At 40.7% G+C, this 15722-nt stretch overlaps 2 protein-coding genes across 5 annotated transcripts in view; both read left to right on the forward strand.

The window, feature by feature from the left end:
• Positions 1–1756: 1756 nt before the first annotated feature.
• LOC115404895 (uncharacterized) lies at positions 1757–6388 on the forward strand. Its single transcript, XM_030114249.1, has 6 exons — positions 1757–1845; positions 3094–3405; positions 3501–3773; positions 4785–4883; positions 5883–5923; positions 6025–6388. The coding sequence occupies exons 1-6, from the start codon at positions 1788–1790 to the stop codon at positions 6217–6219; spliced, it is 978 nt and encodes a 325-aa protein (XP_029970109.1). The 5' UTR covers positions 1757–1787; the 3' UTR covers positions 6220–6388.
• A 5882-nt stretch (positions 6389–12270) lies between these two features.
• Positions 12271–15722, forward strand: part of LOC115404883 (SLAM family member 5-like) — an 83636-nt gene continuing 80184 nt past the window's right edge. For 3 of the 4 annotated variants that reach the window (XM_030114233.1, XM_030114237.1, XM_030114238.1), the window contains exon 1: positions 12271–12633. In XM_030114233.1, coding sequence (XP_029970093.1) covers positions 12519–12633 — 115 coding nt within the window. In that variant the 5' untranslated portion in view covers positions 12271–12518. Of the gene's footprint in view, positions 12634–13410; positions 13723–13799; positions 14085–15014; positions 15123–15722 lie in introns of all 4 variants that reach the window. The other variant, XM_030114239.1, reaches the window with a different exon arrangement.

Raw genomic sequence — 15722 nt, forward strand, 5'->3', positions numbered from 1 at the left:
TACAGCGGAACTTCTTCTTCTACGGTTGCAATTTAGAAAAGTAGTCGCTGAAAGCGCGTAAGCGTCTGGCTTGGTCTGCCGCGGCTTCCGTAGTTCAGGGTGCGCGCGCAGACTTGCAATGGAGCTGTATGAAAGCGCCCTGTTTGGGTTCTTAAAATGTACTAAATGACCTCGTTAAGAATTAATTATGGACGTTACGCGCTCAGGACACTTGGATTACAGCGGACGAGCAGTATGAAGGAAAATGGGAACGTTCTGTGGATTTTATGGACCATTTTTTCTGTCGGGCTCTGTCGGTCCCTGTTTGTTGACAACGAAAATCCCCAAACATCTCAAACTGCATTTGAAACGTCAAAAAAGTGCTCCAGAGTGTTTCTCAGCATGAGGGTGAGTAGAAAATGAGGCCAAATCGTTTTTTGGGTGGAGTATTCCTTTAACTTTGGAAATACTGTCATGAATGTCATGTAGCACTCAGATATGAATGTAGACAAACTCCAGACTGAACACGGTCTTCCAGGAGTTTTATATGCTGTTTCTCTAAATGGTTTATATATGTTCGATTGCCTATTTCAGAACATATTTTTCGCCCTTATGATGTAGAAATGGCACCTTGAACAAATTAGAAGCAAAAAAAAACAAAAAAAAAAACCATACACTGGAAATCATGTAACTTGAAGCTCGTTTCATTTGGGCTTTAAGTGAGCTGACAAATGAAATGATGCCTCTGGATAATCGAGACAGCTACTGTATATGCATGGACGTATAAGTCCATTCGGTCTTTTGCAGTTTGCACTTTTAAAGTGAGAAATAGAAGTTTTCTGTTTATATTTGAGGTACTAACACTGTTAACAGCACTTTTTTGTTTGTAAAAGCTTCATGAACTTTTTGTTAGGCTTGTGTCTAGACGACAGAGTTAGTGTAAGGTGTGTAAGATGTTTGCTGCTGAGGGGAGTGTACAGAGGTGGGAATGTGAAAGTAGGAAAGTGACGTTTGAAAAGTCACATGGAATGAAACAAGGCTGGGTGAGATGGATATGAATATGGTGGAGATGTAATGTATTTGTTTCTTTATTAACACGGAGATTCAGTAGTGTTATGGCAGCCAGAGAGTTGATTAAAAAACAAAAAAGTGCTTTAATAAAGCTGATTATTGAATGTCACATGGTATTTAATGGCTTTGTAAACTCTTTTTGTCCATGCTTGGTAAACAAAATGATCATTTTGCCACAAACCAGAAAGCTTTAGATTAATTTAAGCCCTGCTTACTGTGCTGTGTTTAAAACCAGATCATGGCAGAAATGTGGTGAATCTGTGTTTAGTCCTTTTTTGGTCACAATACTTACTGGAAACATGCCCTGTACTGTTGGAAAGCTGTTTAAATGTTCACCACATTTGTAAACTAAATACTCTCTCCTCTCTTTTTAAAACCTCAGCGACAGTATTTCTCGACCTTCGAAGAAAATGCACTCAGCTGCAGAGGGAGGAGACAGATCAGAAGGGAAACAGCGACATGACAGTAAAACACATGATAAAAAGTGTGTTGTGTTTCTACCACAGTGACAAATACAGCCCTCCAAATGTCACTTCACATATACCAGTGACAGAATATCCTCCCTCACTGGAAATCGCAATGAGAATAAAATTAAGGGGCACAATGCAAAAAAAAACCCACTGCAACAGATTTCTATTGAAAAAAAAAAAAAAAAAAAAAGACAGACATTGTAGGAAGTTTCAAGAGGTGAAGAAACTCTGACAACAACTTCCTCTTGTCTCGAGCTCAAATGAATCATGGAGGCTCACGTACTTCTTTTCATGGGTTTCCTGCTGAGAATCTGTCAGTCACAAGGTAAAATATTACATTTTTCCTCCACAGAAGTGCTCCACTGTGACACTGTCACTGTGTTATCAATGGAAATTAGAAAAAAATGAAACTGATGTCAGTTTGAGATGGAAATGTTTTGTTAGAGGGGCGACAGTAGCTCAGTTTGGGGCGACAGTAGCTCAGTTGGTAGAGCGGGTCGTCTTATAACTGGAAGGTTGGCGGTTCGATCCCCGCTCCCGCAGGCGTAAAACTGTTGTTGTGTCCTTGGGCAAGACACTTCACCCACCTTGCCTAGTATGAAAGTTGTGAGAGTGAATGGTTGGTGGTGGTCGGAGGGGCTGATGGCGCAGATTGGCAGCCTCGCTTCCGTCAGTCTGCCCCAGGGCAGCTGTGGCTACAGCAGCAGCTTACCACCACCCAGTATGGAGAGAATGAATAATGCAATGTTGAGTGTCCTGAAAAGCGCTATATAAAACCAATGCATTATTATTATTATTATTATTTTCTCTCACCACGTAAACTCAATCTAAACACAGACAGTCACTTTGATTGTCAAATACTAAACAATGTAGAATTTTGTCCGAAATGTTTGCCCAAAACATCATAAAATTGAGATAGAGAATTTTCATGGAAAGCATTTTGGAGAAATAATTATGGCTGCAAAAATCATATCTGAGCTCAGATAAAAGTTTTTCTTTTTTTTTTTACAAAGTTTTTAAAAACAGGTCTTGCGATATTTTACAATATGATGGGGCCACAGAGTGTTGTAATGGTTACATTTCTCACCTGAGAGTGAGATTGTTTCCGGTTTGATTGTCTGCATGTTCACGATGCTTGATCCAATCACTCCAACATCAGATGAACACAGGAATTCAATTCAGCTTCATTTACACAGAGCCAAATACAACACGGCCATTTCTGGGCATGTTAGGAATATTAGTGAGACAGCTCCTGTCAAATCATTCTCATGCAAACAAGGTCTCATTCTCCTACAATTATTTCTACATAAATACATGCAAATGAATGAGGATGCAGTTCAGCATGTTTTATCTGGGATCTTATCAGGTTGAGCTGAAAGATACATGTAAGGAATGACCTGCAGGGTCAGAGGAGGCTGCACAAAGTTTGATTTCTTGATCTGTTCTAAATCCTACGGAGGTCAGATATTGTAACATTATGAATGAATCATTAAAGAAGAAATTGTCATGTTAATGTTAGTAAACAGCTTTATTAACAGTGTTTTGCTTTAATTAATTTTTAATGCTCTTTCAGGATCTGAAGATAAATTTGTGAAACTTGGAGAAGACTTACTTCTGGATTTGAACACATCTGTTAAACTCAGCGAAAGCTTTGATTTCTTGTGGAAATTTAAAAACCATCAACTCGAGAAAGAAGTTAAAGTAGCAAAGGTTACTCATGATAATAAACCATCTTTATTTGGCAAGTTTAAGGAAAATTCAGAGATTTTCCAGAACTACTCACTGCTGTTGAGGAAAGTGAAACACAATAACACTGGAACCTACACTGGACTTGTGAGTGGAGAAGAGGACGACGCTGTTGCTGTTTACAACATTATAGTCCAAGGTAGGTGTTTGATGGATGAATGTTTTATTTCATTTGATGCAGCATAGAGACCTGATTCAGAATCCTTCACATGACGTTGTTTCCGCTCTCTCCAGATGAAGTGCCCAACATCACCCTGACGGTGAACGGCACCTCCGACCCCGACTGTAACCTCGCTGTGACCTGCAGTACAGCGGACTCTCACATTCGCAGCACTTTCATATGTGACATGCAAAACTGCTCCGTCGTGGACGAACTGCAGCCAGGAGACAACAACATTCCCTCCATGAAAGTCTACCGGCTGCAACATTTCATCGTTTGTAATTATAGCAATCAAGTGAGCTCCAAACAGCACAAGCTGGACACCACATCCTACTGTGGAACAAAGGGTGAGAAGAAAATAAAAGATGTCTGGCACAATGAGAAGATATTGATATTTAAATTTAATGTGATGGTCACTGTAAAAGTCAGATTACCTTCACGTAAGCTGTGTTAAACATGACAGTCACAGGGAATGAGTGTTTTTCACACAAACAGTAACAGCATGGCAAATGTGAACTCATTTTTCATCAGACAAAAATGAATAAAAGGAGTCAACAGTGGTGACAGTGGAGAGGAAAAGATTCCTTTAAGATTCAGTATAACTGACAAAGAAGTTGACATGTGAAGGCAGAAAGGAACCAGAAACTTCACACTTTCATGACATTTTAAGGTCCTATATTATAGTTTTTCAACAATTTCAGTGTCAGACGTCAAACAACACTGTATTCAAAATGTTTTGCCCCAAATCCAGCCCTCATCCTAAATTTCAGGTCATCTAATGTCCTCTGTACACTCAGTTGTGTCCGTCCACGCTTACACCGTGTGTGTTGCCCCCCAATAGAGGAAGTCGTTTCTGCTTCCTTTTTTCTTTGTTTATTCAGTGCAGCTGTGTGCTTATGATGTGCTCTTTATTACACATATATAGTTTTATGGTTTTAACATGACTTTCCACAGAGATGCTTGTGTTTGAGCTTGCGATCTGGCAGCTGTGGCTTTTACTGGAGTTACCGGGCACTGATGTTTACAGTGGATTTATGGCTCTGGCTTGGAGTTAAGCTGTTGTTCAACCACAATCTGACCCAGAAGGAGACGTCAGCGGAAAGTATTCCGTATATGTCCGAATATGTTAGTTAGTCTGGTCACATGTGTTGTTACAGTTAGTACCAAATAGCTAAGCTGCTGTTAACTGTAAGGAGAACCGTTATGGTTTTTCATATTATGAAGAATGTATTCAGTCTGTCAGTCCGGCGGCGCTCCACGAGGAGATGGAGCGGTTGTTTCCACGCATGACGTCATGAAGGGAAAATCTCTGAATCGCCTGTTAAGCACACGTTGACAATCTTTTCGTTTCATTACAGATTCAAATGGATCGATCACATTTGTGATCATTGGTGTCATCTGTGCTGCCATCTGCATCTTGACAGGGGCTGTGACTGTTGCCCTCATTTGTAGAAAATGTAAGTCTTTCCATGAATTTGCCATGATTTTTTCATTTGCAAATAACACATTTTCAAAAGGGTTCACGGGAGTTTTCACAGGAGGTTTAGACCCTGTTTACAAACAGAACTAACTGGTATCTGGTTCCGATGAAGTAAAGGTGAAGTTCTTCCTCCAACAACAGGAAAAACCAATGATTTATTGATTTTAGACGATTGACTGACATCAATAGGGGCAGAGATAGCCAACATAAGACTGCCTACCTAAATCTGGACTTCATGTTTCAATTTTTATCCTATCTCATTTTCCGAATGAATACTAAGGATGCACTGTTGTTGTAGGAAACCAGCGAATTTGCATGATTTTATGTAAGTGGACAAAAAAATCAAACAAAGTAAAATCATCAATCTTCTTAATTTCACCAGATTGACATGTTGTAAACAAACCTCCATCTTCTCAGCATTAGTCCATTTAATACAGAGTAACATATCTACTGATTAGCCTGAATCAATTTGTTTTAACACTTGTTACAACTCTGTTCAAATTATGTGTGTCTGTAATCTGGATCAATTGTTATTCATCTGACTCACATCTCAACACACACTGAAGTGTTGGACATCCTTGTTTTAACAAAATCCCAACCGCTGGAGTGTTTCCTGTCTGTAAACATGACAAATATCTTCCCTTCATCGTGGACAAAGTTTAACAGAATATGAAAATCTGACTGCAAATAAGAACTCTGCTGCTTTTCAAGGGTGTAGATCTACTGGATCAATGTGAAAGATACACAGTGGTTTTGAATAAGCCTCTCAAATAGTTATGCTTATCCACTATAGGAATAGAAAATATGCGGGTATATACAGCACAATAGGATATATAGACTGCAGCCTCCTGGTACAGAAATGGAATATGTAAAGTGCAAGTTTCTGAGTTTATTGCAAAAACTCTTTGAATACATATATATTTCACATTTACCTTTGATGTAAATATATTCTGTTCTGTCTTTGATTGTCTCACAGGTCGAAGAGCAGCAGGTGTAACAGAATATACATTTCCTGAAGTAAGTCAGAATATAGTTTCAATGTATTTCTCAAAAAAAAAAAAACCCTTCCTACCCTCTATTTGTTTTTCTTATAACACGATTCTTTGATTTAATCCCAGGGTGTCAATCCTGGACAAAACTCTGGAGATGGAGCTTCAGGTTGCTCTCCAACATCCACCTACGCCACGGTGCAGTTTCCTCTGGCGCCGACCACGACCGACACACCCAGAAACAAGTGCCAGCCAGAGACACTTTACGCTGAGGTTAACAGAGCACAGAAGAACAAATCTGAAGCGAATGAAGCGACTGCTTGAACTGAGAAGGACGGTCACAGCAGGACACTGACATCTTCAACTCAAGACTGAACACTGAACACTTTAGGCTCTAATTTGACGGCGCAACTTGGCGATGATCACCGGCGGAGGCAGCGCATTCCTATTTTCGACAGGCACAGAAGAGGGTTTCTGACCGGTCTGCTGCACTTGCGCCGAGATGGGCGTGGCGGCGCACCAGGGGGAGGGCTCGACAGAATCAGCTGGGCGCAGTGAGAGTTTATTGCGGAAGGTGTGAGCAGGCTGGGGAGGAGGATCTGATGATAATTTGTCTGAGAAAACCTCAGAGGCAGGGTTTCAGCTTGTCAGTGTCATGAAAGATACACAAAATCACTCATGAACCACATAATTGTTTTTATTATCTTCTTTAGCACTAGAACATCCAAGACGATCTGACAGACCATTTGGGTTTTTAGAATTCAAATAAATCTGTTAAAAATAATTCCCCTGTCCTCTAGTTCTTTGACTTTTCCTAAATATGTGTCTTGTATGTTTTTCTGAAGCAAATAAGGTCCTAACAATAACACAGATAATATTACAAAGCATTTATACCTCCAAAGGCCAACAGTGGTCTGTGAGACTTATTATTTATTTATTTATTTATTTATTTATTATTATTATTATTATTATTATTATTATTAGACTGATTAAAAAGATGCACTTCACGGGTAGGGGTGTAACGGTACACAAAAGCCACGGGAGGTACGTACCTCGGTGTAAGGGTCACGGTTCGGTACGTTTTTCGGTACAGTGGGGAAAAAGTAAAAAAAGCTCACAAATGTACCAGAACATTTTTCCCAAGCTTTCCCATGCGACACATTACTGGCCCAGTTTGCATGGTGTTTTTTCAATCCGATTGTAAACAATAGTATTAAACGCGAGTGTATTCATGTACAGCATACAAAGCATCCATGCGCATAAAGTCTCACGAGGAACTTGCAGGTCTTCCTCTCTGCAGCAGCAGTCCTCAGCGCCAAGCAGAGAGTTTTTATCTGCTGATATCTGCTCAAATAATGTCCCAAAATCTCCATGATATGCTGCTGAAGGAGCGGCTGCTCCCCTGACCGCAGCACTGCCGTGCGGAGCAGCACGTCTTGGTGTGAGCTCTGCGCCGCATGCCGATGTTTCGAATTAACTGGTGCCCGTGTTAACTTGTGACCAATAATGACTGAAACATCTAGTCGTTCTGGCGAACGTCGGTTATCGACAGTTACAGTGAGTGTATACGTTTAAAGTCTTTTGTGAGTCTTACTTTAACAACTGCTGTAATCAGCATGTGTTTACACAGACCTCCGCTGTCATTCGTTAACACGGGAACCAGTTAATCCATAACACCAGCCGGCGATCGCTTGTATTCTGCTATAGAGCTCTTTATACAACTCGCTGTTGCGCGATTTGGTTCCATCTCGCCTCTCCAATGTTTTTTATGTAGGGGTTTTGTATTAAAAAAGTGTTTTCCCACCACCGTGGCGTTCTCTGCTGGTTTTTTGACTGTGCTGCTTCCCGTTTACTGGCACGTCACAAGTCACTCCGTATGAGGGAACGCACGCGGAACAAATACTCTCCCGTTTAATCCGCTCCGCCACACGCTGCAGCTCTCATTCCGCTTGTACTTTCATCTTTGTTTGTTCATGTTTGGACCTGCTTGTTCTACTTCTTCTTCTTCTGTGATAATGGTGGTTGCCGGCAGCTTTTAGGCTCATTACCGTCATTTAAGGTTGGATTTTTTTTTTTTTTTTACTCACTGGTTTATTCGTCGTGTGATTGTGTGTGCCGAACCGTGACTCCCGTACCGTGACGGTACGCGACGAATACAAATACCGTTACACTCCTATTCACGGGGCTTTTTTTTTTCTTCTGCGATTGATTTGTTTTGGTTCATGCGCGCATCTGAACAGGGGGCTAGCTCTGACAGCAGACAATCAGACAGATGGCCAAAAATATCAAGCAAATCCCAAAAGAAAGATAGTAAAAACAGGCATAAATAAGAGATATAAGGTGGAAGAAGCTTTAGCAATGATACAGGAGGTCAGTGAGGGGGAATCGGATGGCGGAGACGTGTCGGACATCAGCGATCTTGACTGGAGTGAAGAGGAGGAATGTTCTGAATCAGAGTCAGAACAGTAGCGGGCCAAACAGCGAAACAAATATAATGCTGCTGCCCCAAAAATACCCGACCGACCTCCAGCTGCTGTACAGTCCAGCGTAGAACCTGCAGTGGCGCATGAAGCGCTCACGCGTCACCTCCAGGTAGAGAATTACTGTAAGCTGCTGTCAGTTTACAACTAAATAATAATAACATAAAATGGTGTAAAATTATTATTATTATTATTATTATTATTATTATTATTATTATTATTATTATTATTATTATTATTATTATTATTATTTAAACTAATGTAATAAATCTGAGCACAACAGTGAACACGGTATTGACAGCAGGGGCACTGCAGCGTCTCCAGATGTGCCAGTTACAGATTCAGGTAAAATATTATATCCTCCATTAAAGTACAGCAAACCATGTATTTTTCGTTTCCAAAAATTAACTTTAGAACGAACATATTTTCTGAATAAATACCTTTGTCCTGTCGAGCCTGCAGTCCCAGAATAAAATGAGCAGGGTGAGGACAGGTCGGTGTGGTGTCCGTCCTGGTGCGCAACCGGGGAGACTTATTTTACTAATTTTAATATGTTCTTGATTATTATTGACAGTTAATAATACAACTATTTTGTGTGTGTTGGCGTGTGTGTGCGTGTGTATCAGGGAAACGAGTGCGCGGAGTGTGAGTGAGAGGTACGCTGCGCAAATGCGCACTGTAAAAGTTCAATACATTTTAAAACCTGATTTGAGGCATTAATAAAGCAGATATGAGGCAGAAGTTTTGCTGATCCACTTGATTTAATATTTTGTTTCTTTACCTTAATTTCTAATGCATTAGATTACAGAAAAGCAACCTGTTGGTGTGCTCCTGCGCAAAAACACTGCATATGACAGTCTGGCTGACCATAGCGGCCTTTGGAGGGGGGTAGAATGCTGGCAACACGTGAAGCAGAGCGGAGGACGGAGCAGATAGCAGATGTCGCCACCATTCTCTCATAAATGATTATCCTTCGTCTGGGATGGCCGGAATGCCATGTGTGTGATAGGAATTACAGGGAATCATTTCAGAGGACATCGATCTGATGACAACTGAACCAGCAGTCCTAAGTAGACTCACCCAGCTCCGCTGTGCAGCTGCGCTGAGTGATTGGCACCTGTAATTCTTTGTGCTTTCCCAAATGTATCTTTAAGAGTTATGATGCACACAAATAAAAACATATTTTCCCTTTCCCTACAAAGTCTGTATGTAGCCTCGTAGCTTCGTAGACTGCGCCGAGTCCGCCCGCTGTCAGCGAAGCGCAAAGTGCGCCGTCGGCAGATAAAGTCAGTGGGGCGTGTCCAGAAAATTGTCCTAATTTCGTGAACCAGGCGCAGTCACGCCTCCATCCCGCCCACTGGCGCAGGTGGCGCAAGAGGGAGGAGAGAAAGTGGGTTTAACCCAGCTGAGAGTAATTTGACCAATCAAATGAACACCTCTCCTTTTTTTCAAATGCACTGCAGCAAAGGACACTGCTTCATCAACATGATGAACAACATTTTATGTCCTGGCCTCAATACTAAACCATAGTGAAGCAACAATGTATATGAAGGTATTTTAAAATAAATAATCTCTTGAAGAGCTTGGGGAACTAGACAAATGAAATAACAATGCAGACACATTTACAGGCTCATGCTTCTTTCAGAGCGCCGATCGGCTCCGCCGAGGTCTTTACATACAGTGCCCGCTTTTACGCACGGCACTATTCATTCACAAAGAAAGACAAGGCAAACTGACAGGTGCATGGCTGTAGCAAATGCGTCATGACAAGATGCAAGATCAATAAAACACACTAAGAGCCTGCCCAAGACTGTCCGAACCGTGTTTTCATCCGATGGTGTGAAATAACTTCTGACATCGTGTGGGTTTCCTCCTCAAAATCACAGGTAGAAATTATGATTCACCTGCTTTTTACGCTGTTCAACGCATGCATATGCAGCCGTGCGGGATCCACATAGTTTCCGCGCCTGCAATATGTTCATTTTATTTTTTTAATCAGATCAGTCAACTGAATGAAGCCGCTGTCATTGCGTGGAGTGTGTTGGTCAGCTCTAGTGACAAACGGACTGATTCTCCATATGAAGGATTTTCTTTAAGCCGGTTCAAAATGACCTGAGAGATCTTCCGAGCACAAAATAGAGACTGTTCATGCATGAATGAGGCGACGCAAAGCGGAGAGTCCCTCATTTTCGACTCATTCATGATGACAGAGTTGGTGTCACAACTCTGTAGAGACAACGTATCCTTCTCTGGGCCCGGCCGAATTGTACATTGACCCACTTGAAACCATTTTCGCGTGTGGTTTGTTTTTCTTTTGTCTTTTCTTTCTTTCTTTCTCTTTTTTTTTTGTGTTTTTTTGTTGTTGGTTCTTTGCCTGAGGAAGATCGACAGCGGTCGAAACCTAGCGCGAAAATAAGATAAATAAACAAAATATTAAGTCAAGAGGATCGGCAAACCTTTTAATGCCTCACGTCTGCTTTTTCAATGCCTCAAATTAGGTTTCAAAATTTATTTAACTTTTTACAGTGCGCATTTGCGCATCGTTGCCTCTCACTGACACTCCTTGCACTCGTGTCCCTGATAAACATGCACACACACACCAACACACATAAAAAAGTTGTATTATTAACCGTCAATAATAATCAAAAGCATATTAAAATTAGTAAAATAAGTCTCCCCGGCTGCGCACCAGGACGGACAACTTCCCACACGGTACCGTCCTGACTCTGCTCATTTGATTCTGGGACTACAGGCTCGACAGGACAAAGGTTTTTATTTAGAAAATATGTTAGTTCTAAAATTAATTTTTGGAAACGAAAAATACATGGTTTGCTGTACTTTGATGGAGGATATAATATTTTACCTGAATCTGTAACTGGCACCTCTGGAGTCGCTGGGCCAGTGTTCCTGCTGTCAACTACCGTGTTCACTGTTGTTTAATTTTATTACTTTAGTTTATTTTTTTTACACCATTTTATGTTATAATTATTTAGTTGTAAACTGACAGTAGCCTACAGTAATTCTCTACCTGGAGGTGACGCGTGAGCGCTTCATGCGCCACTGCAGGTTCTGCGCTGGACTGTACAGCAGCTGGAGGTCGATCGGGCATTTTTGGGGCAGCAGGATTAAATTTGTTTCGCTGTTTGGCATGTGCCTGTTCTGACTCTGATTCAGAACGTTCCTCCTCTTTACTCCAGTCAAGATCGCTGATGTCCGACACGTCTCCGCCATCCGATTCCCCCTCACTGACCTCCTGTATCATTGCTAAAGCTTCTCCCACCTTATATCTTATTTATGCCTGTTTTTATTGTCTTTCTTTTGGGATTTGGTTGATATTTTTGACCGTCTGTCTGATTGTCTGCTGTCAGAGCTAGCTCCCTGTTCAGATGCGGCATGAACCAAAACAAATCAATAGCAGAAAAAAAAGCCCTGTGAAGTGCTTTTTTTATCAGCAGTCTGTGAGCTGTTGGCCTTTGGAGGTATAAATGCTTTGTAATATTATTTGTGTCATTGTTAGGACCTTATTTGCTTCAGAAAAACATACAAGACACATATTTAGGAAAAGTCAAATAATTAGAGGACAGGGAAATTAGTTTTAACAGATTTATTTGAATTCCAAAAACCCAAACGGTCTGTCAGACCATTTTGGCTGTTCCAGTGCTAAAGAAGATAATAAAAACAATTATGTGCTTCATGAGTGATTCTGTGTATTCATGACATTGACAAGCTGTCAGTGTCATCAGATCCTCCTCCCCTGCCTGCTCACACCTTCTGCACTAAATTCTCACTGCGCCCAGCTGATTCTGTCGACCCCTCCCCCTGGTGCGCTGCCACGCCCATCTCGGCGCAAGTGCAGCAGACCGGTCAGAAACCCTCTTCTGCGCCTGTCGAAAATAGGAATGCGCTGCCTCCGCCGGTGATCATCGCCAAGTTGCGCCGTCAAATTAGAGCCTCAGAGCTCATTTTTTAAAATAATCAATGGAACTGACTGTTTGTATTGGAGTCGATCGAGCATTTTAACTTCTCAACACCTCAAGGCTTTAATACTATTGCTGATAGTAATGAAAGGTATTTTAACAGTGATTAAGTGATTTACCAGTGGTTGTTCTTGAATTTCACACCCCTTCATTTGGAACAGCAGTTATGTTGAGGCGGGGCTGCTCGCTCTCTTTCACCCACAATGAGGAAACAGTCTTCACAGTTGGACCATCTGTCACAATGCTGCAGGCTGCACTTTTCTGGCTTTTTCTGCTTCGAGGTAAAAATGTCATTTCTGCAAACTTTTCAGGTTCTAAAAGTAGACAATGAGTACAGTTAGAAAATGTCAGTATCTCAGTTCTGGTCTCAGTTTAAAGCTAAAATATAATTAGAAAAGTTAAAGATTAATTCTACAGGAACAACCCATGGTGGAGCCGCTGCCTATAATCCCTGTAACTTCTGTACATATTTGGACCTATGTCGCTGGCATTTCAGCTTTCTTGACCTTTCGAAGAAAGCTTGAGGTTGGCAACATGGATTTGTTTATTTATTTGGTTGGTCTTGTTTTGTTTTTTTTTTTTAAGATAAAGTACTAATGGTTCATAAATTCATGTAGCAAAAGTTTCCCTCTTTAATTTGTTGAATATAGTAGCAGTATTTTTTTCGTGATTACCATGGTTTAACTCTGTGATTGAGCTTTCTGTCTGGCGAGGTCTCAGGTTTTTAGATGGTTTATCCTGTAACTTTAGTACCTTCACACTAACCAGCCATGATATAAAGTACAGCTTTGTCGATCTTCCCCTTTCCTTCTGAACTCTTTTAATCTGTATTCTTCATGCCATGTATTAAACAAGGGACAAATTTCCCCATGTGGTCTTTACTGTCTGTTGAGATCATTTGGACTGAAAGTCAAATGAAAGAAAAATCAACATGGTGTGTAGAGTGTGCCTTTGTCCTTTGATGGGTTGGTTAACGAAACTAAATCAATTTCACAGAACTGGAATCAACAATATAACATGTTCAAAATTACCTGCAATCTTCATCTCCTGTTTTACAGTCCAGTCCAGTGTTCCTCCTGTGTTCGTCCAGAAAGGCAAAGATGTACTTCTGGAAGTCGACAATGTGACCGAAAACTTTTTTGTATTTGTATGGAAATTTGATGAAGAGAGTTCGAGTTTAGTCACATTTGGTCGTGATGGCACATCAGAAATCTCTCCAGCTTACACTGGAAGGATTGATATCCCTGACAACAAGAAATACTCTGTGATACTGAAGAACCTACAAGAAACAGACAGTGGAGTTTATACTGGACGACTGACAACATTCAAGGGTGACTTCCCATTAGTCCAACACAACATCATAGTTCAAGGTGAGTTTTGTTACATTTCAGACACTGAACAAGAACATCTGCTTTTACATTTCTAACACTTCTCTCTGTCCTTCCAGATGTTGTGTCTCCCGTCCAGCTGGAGGTGAACTCTGTATCAAGCAGCTCACACTCCTGTAACGTCACTCTGACCTGCAGCACGGCCGACTCTCACATCAGCAGCACTTTCAGATGTATCGATCAAAAATGTGATCAGGATGGAGGGAATCAATCAAAGATCACAAACTCCAGCTCTACTCTGGAAGTCTACTTGTGGAATGTTACAGTGATCTGTAAACACAGAAACCAGGTCAGCTCGACTGAGGACAGGACGGATATTCAACATGTCTGCCCCCAGCTGACCGGTAGGTCTGAAAGAGACAGCACCAAATGTAAACACACAGGTTGGATCTTGTGAAGTTTGAAGAAGGGAAAGTTTTTGTGAAAATAGAAAAATTCTCAACTTTAAAGGAACAACACACTATAAACATTCACAGTGGGAGAACACGGACAATCATATAGACAGACCACCAAGTTGGACTGCATGGTGTTATGTCGGGTACCAACTCAAAAAGCACCAAGTCCTTTTGAATCTGGACTGGAAGTTATGTCGCTCTGGAGGCAGTGGTTTTGTTACTGTCCAGCTACTTGTGCATGTGTGCAGAAGAAATATTAAATTAGAGCGTTTTCAAAAAGCTCTAACATGGAAGCCGTTGTTAAAAAAAGTTGCCTTTTCTTTGGATCTCAGCAGCATGGTCACATAAACGGAGCCCTGATCAGACTACTTTAAATTGAAATTGGATGCAGTTTATTATAAAGTGCCAAAACAGACAGAAAACAAATTGCTTGATAAATATTCTCAGTTTTGATTCTGATCAGAAGTCTTCATTTTGGTAATTTTAGTCCTTTTTTTTAATAGACTCAACCATGCAGAAATTGAAATCAATTTCTACTGAGATGTTCTTTATAAATGTGAGCGCAAATTCAGTTCTGACAGCTTCTTTCTCTCATGTGCCGACTCATCTCTGCACCAGACACACTGAAGTTTCACACTGAACGAAGATACAAACTTTTTGTTTGGATGAAAAACAAATAAAAAATTCTAGTCTGCGACCTGAACATGTCTGTAGAGAAGTATGCACTGTAAATGTTGACAATTATGATTAAAAAAAGTTAGTATTTGAATCTACATACGAGGACACCTGTTTTTTTTTTATCTTCACTGACATGGTATCAATGGAAATGTTTTATTAAAGTACGACTTTCCTCATTTGATGTTTGTTTTTTCTTAACAGATGCTGTACAGCACAGGAATCATGAGAACACTTGGATTGCTGTTGGAGTGTCTGTGCCTCTTTTCATCGTTGTTGGATTTTTGGGAGCTTATTTGTATCGTAAGAGAAGTAAGTTCAAGTCTGTCGTGTCAGCAGTTTTCTATGCATTGAAATTAATTTCTGTCTCAAAGTCGATCTGTTGTATCCATTAGGCTTCATTTACAGCAGCAAACGGGAATCTTTCTGACTCAAAGGTTGTATTGATTCATTGCATTGATTCTAAAGCCTATATTTCAGGGAGTTTACGTAAGCTGTGATAACACATGAGTTTAAAAATTGTTGTCCATTTGTCCTATAATTTTTAGTATCACATCTTAGCATTGTTAACATCAGACATTTTTCTCAAGTTTCTCCTCTATGGAGTTTGAACTGCTCAGACAGGTCAGAACAAAAAACACCAAGATGTTGATAGAAGATAACTTTGAAGGCAAGCTGAATTCTCGCAGTATTTGTTCTCACACACCACGAGAATCCATCTTGTACCGCTCACGCCTATGTGCTCGGGATCAAACTTTTTTCGGTCGGACCAATCACGCATCGTTTAGGGACATGAAGCTTTGACGGAAGCAGGAAGTGATGGACGGCTAATATTAGCATGGCTAGTGAAAACAATGGAAGTCCCAACAGTGATTAAATATTTTTTTGGATGAATTCTCTATTGTGTCTTTG

Source organism: Salarias fasciatus, chromosome 18, assembly GCF_902148845.1.
Source record: "Salarias fasciatus chromosome 18, fSalaFa1.1, whole genome shotgun sequence".
Classification (NCBI taxonomy): domain Eukaryota; kingdom Metazoa; phylum Chordata; class Actinopteri; order Blenniiformes; family Blenniidae; genus Salarias; species Salarias fasciatus.